We start from the raw sequence: 15,416 nt of genomic DNA on the forward strand, positions 1-15,416 counted from the left end.
AATTCAATAGCGACTTGTGAGGCCCTAGACCTTTCATGTGACACTAAGATCATTAAAATCGGTCCAGCCATATTCGAGAAATGTTGGCTCAATCACAAGCGTTACACACACACACACACACACACACACACACACACACACACACACACACACACACACACACACACACACACACACACACACACACACACACACACACACACACACACACACACACACACATATACACACACATACACACACACACACACACACACACACACATACACACACACACACACACACACACACACACACACACACACACACACACACACACACACACACACACACACACACACACACACACACACACACACACACACACACACACACACACACACACACACACACACACACACACACACACACACACACACACACACACACACACACACACACACACACACACACACACACACACACACACACACACACACACACACACACACACACACACACACACACACACACACACACACACACACACACACACACACACACACACACACACACACACACACACACACACACACACACACACACACACACACACACACAAAACGTGGATGAAACGCCGATCCGGCATTGGCGAGATGGACAGAGTGCAAGCAGCTGAGGAAGTCGATTCGCGTATCGGTACACTATGGGGCAGAACCCGAAAAAGCTCGGACAAAACCTCAAAATTTTTATTTGAGATATTCTATCAAACTTAATATTCTACGTATAGTAGACACATAATCTATAAGAAATATACATAAATTGTTTTAATAAGTAGTTTTTCAATAGGCATTAAAGAAGGTGAAACACAGTGTAAAAAATTTTTGGAAAATGAAAAAATAAATTTCATTTAATCTTTTAGTATCTGGCTACCATGCTGCTTAAAATTCTATACTTTTAAAGGACAATTCACATTAAAGGGATTATAAACTAATAGTTTAGGTGATATTAAGACAGATTTTTTACTAGTAGGCTTTGTTCTGACGAAGTGTTATAGAGCAAAATATTTGTTATTTTTGTCAATTTTCAATAGCATGTAGAAAAAGATTTCCACAGATTTCCGCTCTGTCACTACCATAAAATCAACATTAAGGGTGTTAACTAGTAACAAGCAAAAAATTAGCTGCTACTAGTTGCGATGTTCGGAGATATTCAAGTTTTTCGAATGCATGTTTTCCGGCATTTTAGGATACAAATTAGTAAATGCGCGCGTCAGTACGAAGTTCATTCCTGCTGTACGTTAAATAGTCATGCTTGTGTATGTAAGACATAGCATTATTATCGTTATGAGATACATCGGAGTCGATAAGGGGAATTCAGGACATTGTAAAGGCGACTACTTAACAGCTTTTTCCCAATTAGCTCTGTTTCAAGTCAAGTTGGCAGTAGAATATGTTCGATTGGACTTTCAGCTCGATTCAACTAGCCTCCATTTTGTTTATTTAGAGTCGAACATGTTGATACGTGTTTGCAGGATAAACAGATTGCTATACTCTGTCAGTTACTCGTTATTTTAGTGCCTTCTGCCAGGATTTGGCTGAGGCCGATGACAGCCTATCTCGCCACTCATATCCTTTGGCTGCGTATGGCCAAACTAATGAATTAAAAAAATTACATGAATGCACTAAAGCAGATAGTAGGGTAAGTTAACCTATATAGTAAACCCTCTACCTGTAATGGACACTTGGATAAAATTTCGGTATTTATTAGCTTATACTTATATTTCTGAGGATATATAACATGAAACAGACCGTACTAAACATAACACACATTTGAGTTGATAAAATTTTAGCTGCATTTCATTATTAATGCTTTAAAATTGACGTTTTCAACAAGTGGGTCCATTATATACAATGCAAAAAATGTCGCCATTACCGGACTCTCTCCATGCAAAATACACTAAAATTCCTATAATGGACCCGGTCGTTATTCTATTGTAAACCGCAAGGGTCCATGAAAGGAAAATGGACATTCCAATCTGTTTTAAAAAATCTGTAAAATATAGATTTGCATCAGAAATTGATATATTTAGGTTTATTCGAAAGTTACTAATATTGTAAGTGCCATTAGTTGGGTGTTTAGCGTAACGAGTTCAAAATAATGTATAGAAAGGTCCACAAATGGTTGATTATACCAGAATAATAATACTAAATTACTCTTGATATACAGATTGTGATAATTTGTATAGGAGGTCGTTAGACTACCAATTTCGACTACTTAAAAAATGTGTTTGAGTATTTAAAATATTTATAACTTGATTCCGGTAAGTCCTACAATTTTGGTTTGTTCAGTAACTTTACGTAACTTTACAGGACAAATAACTTTCCTGAAGACACAATATTTCTAAAGTCATTATTTAAAAAGTTAGATCTCAACGCCATCTATAGGAATAAAAATACAACTACTTAAAATTTACAGAAAGATGCGCAATTTTATTACAAACAATGTTGCTGAAGACAATAAAGCTTTACGAAGCATATGAAAGAAGTTATGAGGTTTTGTCCGAGCGCCGGATCAATCTGCCCCACTGTGCGGTGTCGGGAGATATTCCATCGTCGGGGAAATCTCTGACGGAGTAGAATAAATCCATCGCCGGGGATTATTCGAGCAACTACAAACGCGCGCCATAGGAAGAAATCCTGCGAGGGTGGCCGTGAAGGGACGGAAGTCAAGACGGTCGCCGTCCCTACATCGGTCCACGTCTCGACAGGTGAAAGGAAAAAGGAAAGTGGACGGTGAAGGAGCATGAGTAGCATCACGGATGGCAGAACCCTCAGAGGGTGGCTGAGAAGGAGTGGACATTATGACGGTCGCCATCTCGGGATCGGCTCACAGGTTTTGCTTCAAGTTTTGCCTTCATATCTCGATAGGTTCTAATGTTCCTCGATTACATAAGAAAGTACTGTATCAGACTGTAAAATAATGTTGAAGTATAATCTATTTCTAGAACAGCATAAATTTTTTGATTATTTTCGCTATAAATGACGATTTTTGTAATTGGAATTGAGTGGCTCAAACAACAGCATTTTTAGAAAGGCTAATTACTTTTTTCAGCTGATCGGAATATTTTAAAATTGTTTGACCGTTTGAGAAACCGTTTTGAGGTCTTGATAAAGATAATTGTTCAATTCAAATAAATTAAGCTTAGATCGTTTAGAAATGGAGCAATACATTTTGGCGATAGCGGTGCTCTCAGTCGGATATGCAAATTTTTGACTGCGTTATGTTGCTTGTAAACAGTTCTGCTTGATTTATATGTTTTGTAGTCTAAAACTAATGTGGTTCCGAAATATTTATCATGCAAGAGGAGAAAATAAAAATGATTGACACAGTCAATCCCAAAATCCATTGACGTCAACTCAGGAGTATGCAAAACTGCTGGATTTATCCCAAAGGTATAGCGGCGTGAGTTATCAAAAACTTTTTAACAAAATATGTTAGAAAATTCTCATGACTGCCCGCAAAGTGCAAACCAAACGTCGGAGTGAAACCCTTGATCGTAAACTGCGGGTAAAGATCATTCGGAAAGTTTTTTTTTCGGAAAGTTAAGGCTAATCCCAATACATTTCCAATTATGAGTCTATTACGTGTTATTCATAACGGCGTTTTTGTTTCAGTGTTTGAGAAGTTTGACAACTGCGGGGTTGCTTCTTCTTTTTCGTTCAAAATCGCCCGATGAGAATTTTTCTCTGAACTGACAATATATAGTACTAGTAGACCCGACAAACTTCGTATTGCCACAAATTAAACTGTGTTGTTCATAAATCGTGAATCTCGGATGACATTTGTCACAATCTCGAGTTTTGCAAGTTTCTGAGGAGTTCATGGGTGCTTTAATATACAAATTTTCCTCACAGTAAAGTAGAAAACAACTCCCCCCATTGCTTAGCCTGATAAAATAAAGCGGATAGCATTTAAATATTCGCCATCATTACAAACCATTTTGCCGAATACCATAACGCGGAATATAGTTTCGTAGAATGCCATTTCGCGAAAAATCTTACGTGGGGTGTACCATTTCACGGAAAATCTTTTCGTAGAAAGTACCATTTCGTAGGGGTGACCCAACTGAAGGAAAGTAATAGAGGTCAGTAGATCTAGGAAAATAAATAAACATAGATAGAGGGGGGCTGCCCCCCGCAGTGGCCGGCGTTTCCGACGGCAGGTCGCCGGCAGCACTCGCGGCCTGCGGTCGTCAAGCGCTGAATTATCTAATGTTACTACTGATAGTTTTTAGTGGTCTTGTTATTGACTAATGTTTTATGAAAGAGTCTAAAATTTCTCGAGTTCGATTAGGTTTTGAGTCACGCAAAAATTTCTGTTTCATTTGTGTGAGAGTCCTTATCCCTCTACCACAGGGGTGAGGGCTCTCAAACCATCATAAAAAAAAATCCGGCCTCCAAAACCCCCGACATGCCAAATTTTGTTCCATTTGCTTGATTGGTTCTCTAGTTATGAGGATATTTGTATTTCATTTGTATAGGAGCCTCCCCCACTATTGACGAGAGAGGGGATATACTTTCCCTCCTAAAGAGGGAAAGGGACTCAATTCACCATAGAAAAAATATTTGCCTACAAAAACACCCACATGCTAAATTTGATTCCATTTGCTTGATTAGTTCAGGAGTTATGAGGAAACTTGTATTTCGTTTGTATGGGAGCCCCCCCCCCACTCCTAAAAAGGGGAGGGGTCCTGATTCATCATAGAAAAAATTCATGCCTACAAATACACCCACATGCCAAGTATGGTTCCATTTGATTAATTAGTTCTCGAATTATGAGGAAATTTGTATTTCATTTGTATAGGAGCCCCCCCCTCCTGAAGTGGGGAGGAGTCCTAATTCACCATAGAAAAAATTCTTGCCTCCAGAAATCTTCACATGCCAAATTTGGTTCCATTTGCTTGATTAGTTGTCGAGTTATGAGGAAATTTGTATTTCATTTGTATGGAAGCCCCACTCTCTTAAAGGGGAGAGGGGTCATAATTCCCTTTCTAAAGAGGGGAGGGGTTTCAACGCACCATAGAAAAAATTCTTGTCTCCAGAAACACCCACATGTCAAATTTTGTTCCATTTGCTTGATTAGTTCTCTAGTTATGAGGATATTTGTAGCCGCCGGAAGTATGCTTTAGGTGCCAAGAGTTCGGCCACATTGCAAGTAATTGCAATGGACCTGATAGGAGCAAAGTATGCAGAAGGTGCGGTGAAGATGGTCATAAAGCTCATGACTGTAGGAAGCCACCGAAATGCCTGATCTGTCCAAATGAAGATGGCAATAAACACGTGACAGGAGGCCAGAGATGTCCGGCCTCTAAACAGGCGGCGGCTGCTAGATCATAGTGCAGGTGACGCAAATAAACTTGAATCACTGCGATACAGCACAACAACTGCTCTTGCAGTCCATGGTGGAAGCACTGAGTGATATAACTATTATCTCGGAGCCATATCGAGTCCTATCTGGTGATGAGAATTGGGCAGCGGACAAGGCGAAAACGGCGGCAATTTGAACGGTGGGAAGATATCCTTTACAAGAAGTAGTCTATTCTGCAGAAGAAGGCTTCGTGAACGTTAGAATTAACGGTGTTTTTATCTGCAGTTGCTACGCGCCTCCACGATGGACAATAGAGCGGTTTAACCAGATGCTGGATCAGCTGACGGAGGCGCTGGTCGATCGGAGACCAGTTGTTATCGCCGGTGACGCCCGGGCAGTTGAGTGGGGAAGCCGCCTCACCAATCCAAGGGGTCGCAGCAAACGAAGTCACTACTAGCGCATACCCCAGGGAAGACCGGGAGTCCATCATCGATGTCACCTTCTGCAGCCCTGGTGCGGCAAGGATTACGAACTGGAGAGTGTGCGAGGAATATACCCATAGTGACCACCAAGCGATTCGGTACCGCATTGGAAACGGGACGCAGATGGAATCATATGAGGGACAGATAAGCGAGCGGAGGTGGAAAACGGCGTGCTTCAACAAGGGTGTATTTGTTGAAGCGCTCAGGTTTCAAAGCATTCCTTCGAACCTAAGTACGAAAGGGTTGACAGCAGTATTAACACGAGTGTGCGATGCCACTATGCCGAGGATAAAGAGACCGAAGAACGGTCGCCGCCCAGTCTACTGGTGGAACACGACGATCGCCGAACTACGGGCAAATTGCCTTCGTGCCAGAAGGAGAAGTCAGCGGGGTCGCAACGATGCCGATAGAGGAGAAAGAATACTAGTGCACAGGATAGCAAGAACCGCACTTAACAAAGCGATTAAGCTCGGCAAGAAATCTTGCTTTGAGGAACTTTGTCGTAGCGCCAACGCGAATCCTTGGCGAGATGCTTACAGAGTTGCCATGCCAAAAATTAAAGGACCTTTCGTACCACCCGAAAGGTGTCGGGAGAAGATGAAAGCCATTATCGTCGGGTTGTTTCCGCAACATGAAATAACACCCTGGCCAAGCCCACCGTATGTCGAGGAGACGGAGCACGTATAGGAAGCTCGAATCACCAACGAGGAGTTAATCGAGCTGGCGAAGGCCATGAAGGGAAAGAAAGCCCCAGGTCCAGACGGAATTCCAAACCTGGCTTTGAAAGTAGCAATCATGGAGAATCCAGATATGTTTAGGATCACACTGCAGAAATGCGTTGACGAGGGTAACTTTCCTGATACCTGGAAGCGCCAGAAGCTGGTGTTGCTGCCGAAGCCGGGTAAACCCCCCGGTGATTCCTCAGCGTATAGGCCTATATGCCTACTGGATACGGTTGGCAAGCTGCTAGAGAGAGTAATACTGAATAGACTCACCAAGTACACGGAGAGTGAGAACGGCCTGTCAAACAAGCAGTTCGGCTTCCGGAAAGGCCGGTCTACAATAGATGCCATGGTAGTGGATGCTGCGGAAAAGGCCCAGAAACAACAAAGAAAGGAAAATTGCTATTGTGCGGTGGTCACTTTAGACGTGAGGAATGCTTTTAATAGCACCAGCTGGGAAGCAATCGCTCGTTCGCTGGTTAGCATGACGGTTCCTGTGTATCTCTGCAGAATTTTGAAAAGTTACTTTCATAATCGTACACTGGTATACGAGACAGACAGAGGGGAGAGAAGGTTACAATCACGGCAGGCGTTCCCCAGGGCTTCATGCTTGGCCCAACGCTATGGAACGCGATGTACGATGGAGTATTGAAGCTGAACCTCCCCAGGGGTGTGGAGATTGTCGGCTTCGCTGCTGATGTGGCGTTGATGGTAACTGGTGAATCAAGAGAAGAGGTGGAGGTACTCGCCATGGAATCCATACATATGGTGGAAGATTGGATGGGAGAGAATAGGCTGGCAATAGCTCATCATAAAACAGAGGTGGTAGTGATTAGCAACCGAAAGGCAGTGCAGCAGGCAAAGATCATAGTTGGAGAATGCTGACTCTAAGCGTGACGTGAAGCAGCTGGGCGTGATCATCGACGACCGACTAGATTTCTATAGTCACGTAGATTATGCCTGTCAGAAGGCAGCAAAAGCGATCACAGCGCTAACCAGAACCTTGCCGAACAATTCGGCGATAAATAGTAGCAAGAGGAGGCTCCTGGCTAGTGTAACCACGTCAATACTTAGGTATGGCAGCCCTGCATGGATCTCGGCATTAAGAACGAAAAGAAATCTATCGCGTTTGAATAGTACGTACAGACTGATGAGCATGAGAGTAGCGAGCGCCTACCGCACCATATCACTGGAAGCGGTCTGCGTCATGATTGCCGGCATGATTCCCATTGGATTGGTATTGGAGGAGGATCTAGAATGCTACAGAAATAAAGGCCTCAGAGGAGCTCGAAAACGAACACGGGTAGATACATTGCGTAAGTGGCAAGTGGAATGGGACAACGCAATCAATGGAAGATGGACTCATCGGCTGATCCCGAATGTGTCCACGTGGATGAACAGGAAACACGGGGAAGTCGACATCCACCTGACTCAATTCTTGTCAGGCCATGGTTGCTTCAGAAAGCACCTGCATAGATTCGGTCACGCAGAGTCACCTCTCTGTCCGGAGTGCGCTGAAGTAGAAGAAACACGGGAGCACGTAGTGTTTGACTGCCCACGATTCGGGGCAATGCGAAGCGAAATGTTTGCAACCAGCGGTGAGGATTCCAGCCCAGATAATGTAGTCCAAAAAATGTGTCGCGACATTCACACGTGGAATATAATCAGACGAACCATCACACAAATCATGTCGGCGGTGCAGCGAAAATGGCGCGAGGATCAACAGTCGAGTCCTTAGAGTCTCATGTAATCGGTCTCGGGAAATGTTTCACCGCCGGGGAACTTCTCGTCGGAGTAGGGTAACTTCACCGCCGGGGACCACTCGAGTCGACGATAGCAGAGTTGACAAAATAACAACACTCACGGAAAGAAATCCTGCGAGGGTGGCCGTGAAGGGATGGACGTTAAGTTGGTCGCCGTCCCAGCATCGGTGCGCGTCTCGCCAGGTGTATGGAGCAGTGCACAGACAGAGTGTACAGAGTATGTTGCAACTGCAACGACAGTGAAGAAACGATCAACGAATTATCCATCCCGATTAGCATTGTCTCGACAGACGCATCGGAGGAGTGACGAGCGGGACGGAGCAAACCAAGCTTGGACAGAAACATTACAAAGGCGGATCGGTTCGCGTCTCGACAGGCGAAGTGGAAGTGCAGTGGCGAACTCACCCGAGTAGTGCTGAGCCCAATAAGAAACCCTGCGAGGGTGGCCGTGAGGAGATGGAAGTCGTGATGGTCGCCATCTCTGGATCGGTACACGTCTCGACAGGTGCAAGGAAATTGGACGGTGAAAGAGCAGGGGTAGCATCAAGAATGGCAGAACCCTGAGAGGGTGGCTGTGAAGGAGTGGACGTTATGAAAGTCGCCATCTCCGGATCGGTTCACGTCTCGACAGGTGTACGGAGCGGTTTACAAACACAGCCCTCCCCCGAAGTAATACTTAACGGTAGTTCCGGGGGGTTAAGATCAGACGCCCGTGAGGTTTTTAGTGGGCTAGAGTCCCACTCTGTGCCACATACATCATTAGTGTGCCTGGCATAGAGCGTTTCCTCACATAAAAAAAACAGACAGACAGACAATAACAAAACAAAAAAAAACAAAAGACAGACAGACAGACAGACAGAAATCCATTTTTATAGGTATAGATTTTCGGTGGTTTTACTAGGCCATTGCAAATTATTTTTAATGTTTTTGAAATTGGCTTAAAAATCGGAGCTAAAAATAATTTGTGGGATACAAGTCTATTCTTTTTAATAAAATCAATTGTCAAAGAACTCGAAAAATGAGTAAACGGTGTGTTAACGTGTCTAAGACCAAACAGAAATGGAAATTCAAACAATAGAATTTGCAAAAATCGCCATTTTTTTTCTTTTCGTAGGTTTTTGCATCGTAAACATATATATGAAAAGCAAGAATAGATTTGGTTTTCACGTTTAAACTTTAAGTAAAAATGCATTATTTTTGCACGATTAAAAAATTGTTTTTCGCTTCAGAGTAGAATGAAATTCCTGAAGTAAAAATTAAATTTTTTAGTGGTCATCTTGGATTTGGTCACTTTATAGGATTTTATGACAAAAATCGTCGTTTTCACCTCGACCGATTTTCATTTTAAGACCACCATTGGAAAGCTGAGAAAAAATGCTATTCGTAGCATAACTACTTCTATCACAGAACGGTTGCGACTGAGAAGAGCTGAGACTGATATGCGATTATTTAGCTACTCGATGGCCTAAGTAATCGCATATCAGTTTCTACCTTATTTTTCATTGCAATTTTCACAAAAAATGCAATGTTTTGATAAAGAAATTATATTAAAGGTCTATTTCATTATATTATGTCGAAAAAATAGGAATAAACTGCGCTCAACAGGTGAAATAACCAAAACAAGAAAAATACCTTCAAACGCTGTTTTCTCAACTCGATGATATTGCAGATGGGACTGATATGCGATTATAGGCATCAGTTTCCCAACACTGCACTATGGTCCAGAAAGCGATTTTAGACGGACAAAAATGATTGCGCCTTAACGGGATATTCTAGCTCAATGAAGTCTTCGGCAACTTTTTGAATGAAAACATGACGCATCTTTTGAAAGGGTCGTCCAATGTTCAGATGATACCGTAACAACAAGTCAAGTAATAATTTTTTAAATAAGTTTGTTATCTATTTTTTAGTTCCAAAACATTAAAGATAGATTAATTTCACGTAACTTTTCTAAACATTCCAAATTTCTAACTCTTACGTATTGTCAGCAGTGGACCTTTGTTTATGGACGACCCGTAAAATCATATTTCCTCTTATAACTCATTTATCTCAACAGATAGCTCAATATTATGTTCTACAAAAATTTGTATACGTAAGAGAATAATATTTTTGCAGAAGACTATTTTGCTTTATCTTTATGAGTTAATAAGTTATAGCCGAATTCAGGTTAAAAACAGACCAATTTTACTAAAGCATAACTAAAAAAGCGGCAAACGGATCTTGATGAAACTTTGGCGATTTAATATACACATATGCATACAGTTTTTAGCAAAAAATGGTGAAGGTGTTATTTTTTTAAAAAAAGATAAAATTCTTTGAATTTTATGATTTACTATAGCTAAAATTGTCGTTTTCTTCATAGATTCACATTCAAGTAATCAAGTATGCGACCATGGAATACTATACGCAACAAATATACTGGCAATGACCATGGTTGATACTAAAATAGTGAATGCATTCAAAGACTTACATTCGCAATCTTGTTTTTAAAGCGAAAAAGCTAAAAGAATGTTTAATAATAACCTTGAATTAAACGATTTTTACGATCCCTTTAGATACTAACACGGACTTTTACTGTTATACGCGTATATTCGCAATATGAAGATGTTTTTGAAAATATTTTATAGACTAAAAATAACTGCGATGTGAAAAACGACGAAGATGAAACAGGGCTGCGGAAAACTTATGATTTGCGCGTAATCGAACTACTTACGAAGGAAATTCCACTAATTGTTATATTTACCTACCATTGAAATTCAAGAAGAATTCTATTATGATTTTTAAATCCATTTAAAACTATAAAATTAACAATGGAAATAAATCGGGATTTTTTTTTTCTTTATTCTCAATCTTCGTATTCCACTGAAACGCTCAAAAAACTTCAGTCAATTTCAACATTTATCACATATTACTAGACACCACGTTGATTTATTTGAGCGAATGCACGTGATGCTAATAGTTATTAGCAAACATATAGCCAACCCTTCAACGGGTAGACTTCTGTAGATAGTTTTTGCTTTGAGAGTCTCAGAGCCATATATGAAATTTATTCTAATTGGCTAACATAATATCTGTGCTGAGAATAGATTGACATTTTGGCATCAGCATTACAACATTCTGACTATGCGTTTAAGAGTTCTTATGTTTTAAAATCAAAAATTCAGGAAAATTGGGACGAAAATAATTGCACGAATTTTGGCAATTTTTACTTTTGAAAGCATAGGACATCTAGAACAAAATGTTCGACCTCAAAAATATTCAGTGATGAACTACGTACTGAGTTTTGTAATATTTGGAAAAACCAAGGATTGGATATGAAACCCAACATAAAGATTTTATAATATGCCTTAACTGTTGCTAGTCCAGATTATTACTTTTGCATGAATATCAAATCTTGACTTTCTTTTGAGTGTACTTTCTTGAAAAATAGTCATTATTTATCGTTGCCTCTTTAGAAGGTTAAATATGTACAGTTTCGGGAATACACAGAACAATCTATATGTTTAGCCATAGATGGTATCCTTTGCCTCCGACAGTGCAAATAGTATTTAGATTTCTTAATTATGTAATTGATCAGCGTATATATCATAGTTTTTCTCTCAATGTAGGCATTGATACTAAACGTATCAAATAAACTTCATGAATATTTTTCACTAACAGATTGAAAAGACCGCGATTGTCGTAAGATAAGCGTTTGTATTTGTCTCGATAAAAAATAAATAGGAAGGAACAAGCTTTATATTATTTTTTAAAGACATGTTCTGAAAAAATAATTACACAAAAATGTGTTTTAGCGCTTTGAAACTGTGCCTGGGCAGTTAGGGATGGATAAAACGAGAACTTTAGCTACGTCGTCCATAAACAAAGGTCCACTGCTGACAATACGTAAGAGTTAGAAATTTGGAATGTTTAGAAAAGTTACGTGAAATTAATCTATCTTTAATGTTTTGGAACTAAAAATAGAAAACAAACTTATTTAAAAAATTATTACTTGACTTGTTGTTACGGTATCATCTGAACATTGGACGACCCTTTCAAAAGATGCGTCATGTTTTCATTCAAAGACTTCATTGAGCTAGAATATCCCGTTAAGGCGCAATCATTTTTGTCCGTTTAAAATCGCTTTCTGGACCATAGTGCACTGGGAGGACAAAAACTTTATAAAATATGTGTAATAGCCTTATTGACTAATGTTTTATGGAAGATTCAAAAATTTCTCGATTTCGATTAGTTTTTGATTTACGCAAAAATTTTTGTTATATTTGTATGAGAGTCCTAATCCCACTACCACAGGGGTGAGGAGTCTCAAACCATCATAAAATAAATTCATACCTCGCAAATCCCCCACATACCAAATTTGGTTTGATTTGCTTGATTAATTTTCGAGTTATGAGGAATTTTGTGTTTCATTTGTATAGGAGCCTCGATGTTAAAGGACGGAGGGGTCTCAGTACACCATTTAAAAAATGCCTGCCTCCTAAAACCCCCACATGCCAAATTGGTTCCATTTGCTTGATTAGTTCTCGAAATGAGGAAATTTGTATTTCATTTGTGCACCACAAAATACGAATATCTTTGTATTTTAGTTTTGAAAAAAAAGATGGAAAAATCAGTTATTGATACACTCTCCAATAATCAAGGAACGCATCTGGTGTTATCTGATCACCACAAAACACCATATATTTTAGCAAATTAGAGCTGTATATAGGTCTTAAATGACACTTGAGCAAAAGCATCAAAAAATTTATGGGTAATTCTCGCTGAAACGGGGCCAATACTGACACGAGGTCTTCAAATATTGGAACTTTTACACGCTTTTACGTCTTAAAATGAAAATCGGTTGGGAGGCTCATGATGAAAACGGCGATTTTTTGATAAAATTCAATATGGCGACCAATTCCAAGATGGCCACCAAAAAATTTTTACTCCATTTGAAAGCCCTGTTCTTCTTCTTTACAGGACCGGGCCATTTGTTAGTTGTTTCATGGCAAATTTATGAAATTTCACATGATATAGATCTCAAGGTTTGCTCAAAATTCAACTATTTTTGAAACTGTTAGGCCCCTTGGCGAACGAGGGGTCCACTATATCGAGGAATCAAAAGTGGGATTTTTATTTTTTTACCATTTTCAACCAAATAAGCGCAAAAGTTTCAATATTTGAAGATTTCGTATCAGTAGTGGCTCCGTTTCAGCAAGAATTACTCTTATACCAACATTAGAGTTTTAAAATAAAGCATAAGAATACCTGTGTTATTTTGTCCTGAAGACAAGCCACTGCAATTTCACTTTCGGATGACTGTTTGTCCCAATCTGGTGTAACACATGGAGTATTGTCCATTTCCAAATTCTGAAAATGAAAAGATATCACAATTGCAAATTTTTGCCAGCGCGTATATTTTTATTACACTTGGTAATGCGATAGATGCCGGCGCTGAGCTGTGAAGCCTTTGTGATTCTTTAATGATCTGTTGCTTTTCGGAATCTGACAACGGAGATTGAACAATTGTTTTCAACCTGTCTCTCAAGCTCTCGTTTTCGTCGAGTAACCTGTGCAATTCTTTATTACTTATTTCTTGCGATGCCTGATAATAGAAACAATAATGGAGAATTAAATTAAATACAGGCATCAATCAGCACAAAATTACCTGCAGTTTATAAATTTCTTCGCGAAGTGCTTGAATTTCTTTTTGATATACAGACATCTCAATAACCTTTTCCTCCAAAGTGGCGTTGTCGAATTTTAGTTTTTCCAGACTAGCATGAAAGCCTTGCATTTTATGTCTCTTTTGGGCCTGAAATCAAAAATTATGCTAAAGTTAATAATTTTAACAAAAAAATATGCATATTTTGAGGTTGTAAGAGGGATCGGTTCACTAACCATCAAGGCATCACAATTAATTTCGGTCAATTCATTTGATACAACTACTTCCTCTGTAGCGTTAGAGTAGGTATCTTCGTCAAGTTGGTTCACTTCATCAGAACTAATAGATCGATGCTGCTGTTGTGACGATCGCAATGATTGGTGAGCAACTTGAAATTGCTCAAGCTGATGTTGGACAGGTTGTGGATGGACAAGCGGCATTTGGTTTAATGTTTTCAAAAGGTTTTTATCTTCTGATGAATCTCTTCCGATATGTTTCAAATCGACAAGTTTTTCTTTTGAACCCTTCGTGTGGTGATGATTATATTGGTCGAGTTTATCTTTAGAACCGTGAAGAACTCGATTATGTTTGCCGCTTGACTTCGGTACTGCTGTTACGCCTACGCAATCTAAATTTGATACAGATGACGCATCTTTGATAGGAGTTCCATTTGTAGCTGCGATATTGTTTATCGATTGCGATGAATGTTTTGATCCCGAAGGACCTTGACCTCTACGGAAGAGTGATTTAAGTTTAAGCATGATCCTAGTTCGAACTAAATTCACTGAATTGGCTCTGCTGTGCTTAATTAGTTCGCAATTACTTGGTCACATTTAGTGAGTGTTGGTCCATTATGGTCTATTCTAATTTTGTAATTATATTTTAATGTAATGTCACTTTACAGAAAAGCAATAATTTGTTATGTTTCTATGGCAAGTTGTTTTATCAAAGTGGAGATACTGGAGAAAGGATAGATCAAATGTATCGAGTTGGATTCACCGAAACAAAAGAAGATTGTAGAAAAAATCTAATGAACCAGTTTTACATCAAATTCAGAAGTAACATATAATAGAAATACAACCGAAAAAACACATTTGCTATCTTATAACGTAGGCACTTTATAATGTGCCGTTTCCGATTCAGCTGAATCCTTGCGTATTCTTTAAAAAATATTATTATTTTTAAATCAGTGGAATAAATTTTTTTAATATGACGTATTCAAAAATGGTAGTTACCAATGAATAAATTCTTTTTGGAACATAATTTGTTGCATATCCTCCCAGGACCCGTAAATTCGAATCCGGTTATAATGAATTGGGTCCTAAAATTTGTGATAAAAAGATGATTTTTTTAGAAGGAACGATAAAGCTTCCCATTATGACTACCAGAGTATAGTTTTTTCTTTTTTAAAAAGATGCAGAGCGTTAAAAAATTAAAAAACAAAAATATTGCAATT

At 39.4% G+C, this 15,416-nt stretch overlaps 1 protein-coding gene across 2 annotated transcripts in view; it reads right to left on the reverse strand.

Moving 5' to 3' along the window:
- The window catches only part of LOC128742369 (cytospin-A-like), a 193,267-nt gene that overhangs the window by 124,688 nt on the left and 53,163 nt on the right, over positions 1-15,416 (reverse strand). For both annotated transcript variants that reach the window (XM_053838709.1, XM_053838708.1), the window contains exons 2-5: positions 14,197-14,692; positions 13,964-14,110; positions 13,724-13,900; positions 13,564-13,665 (exon numbers count right to left, since the gene is read on the reverse strand). In XM_053838709.1, coding sequence (XP_053694684.1) covers positions 13,564-13,665; positions 13,724-13,900; positions 13,964-14,110; positions 14,197-14,692 — 922 coding nt within the window. The remainder of the gene's footprint in view (positions 1-13,563; positions 13,666-13,723; positions 13,901-13,963; positions 14,111-14,196; positions 14,693-15,416) is intronic.

Source organism: Sabethes cyaneus, chromosome 3 (genome assembly GCF_943734655.1).
Source record: "Sabethes cyaneus chromosome 3, idSabCyanKW18_F2, whole genome shotgun sequence".
Taxonomy (NCBI): domain Eukaryota; kingdom Metazoa; phylum Arthropoda; class Insecta; order Diptera; family Culicidae; genus Sabethes; species Sabethes cyaneus.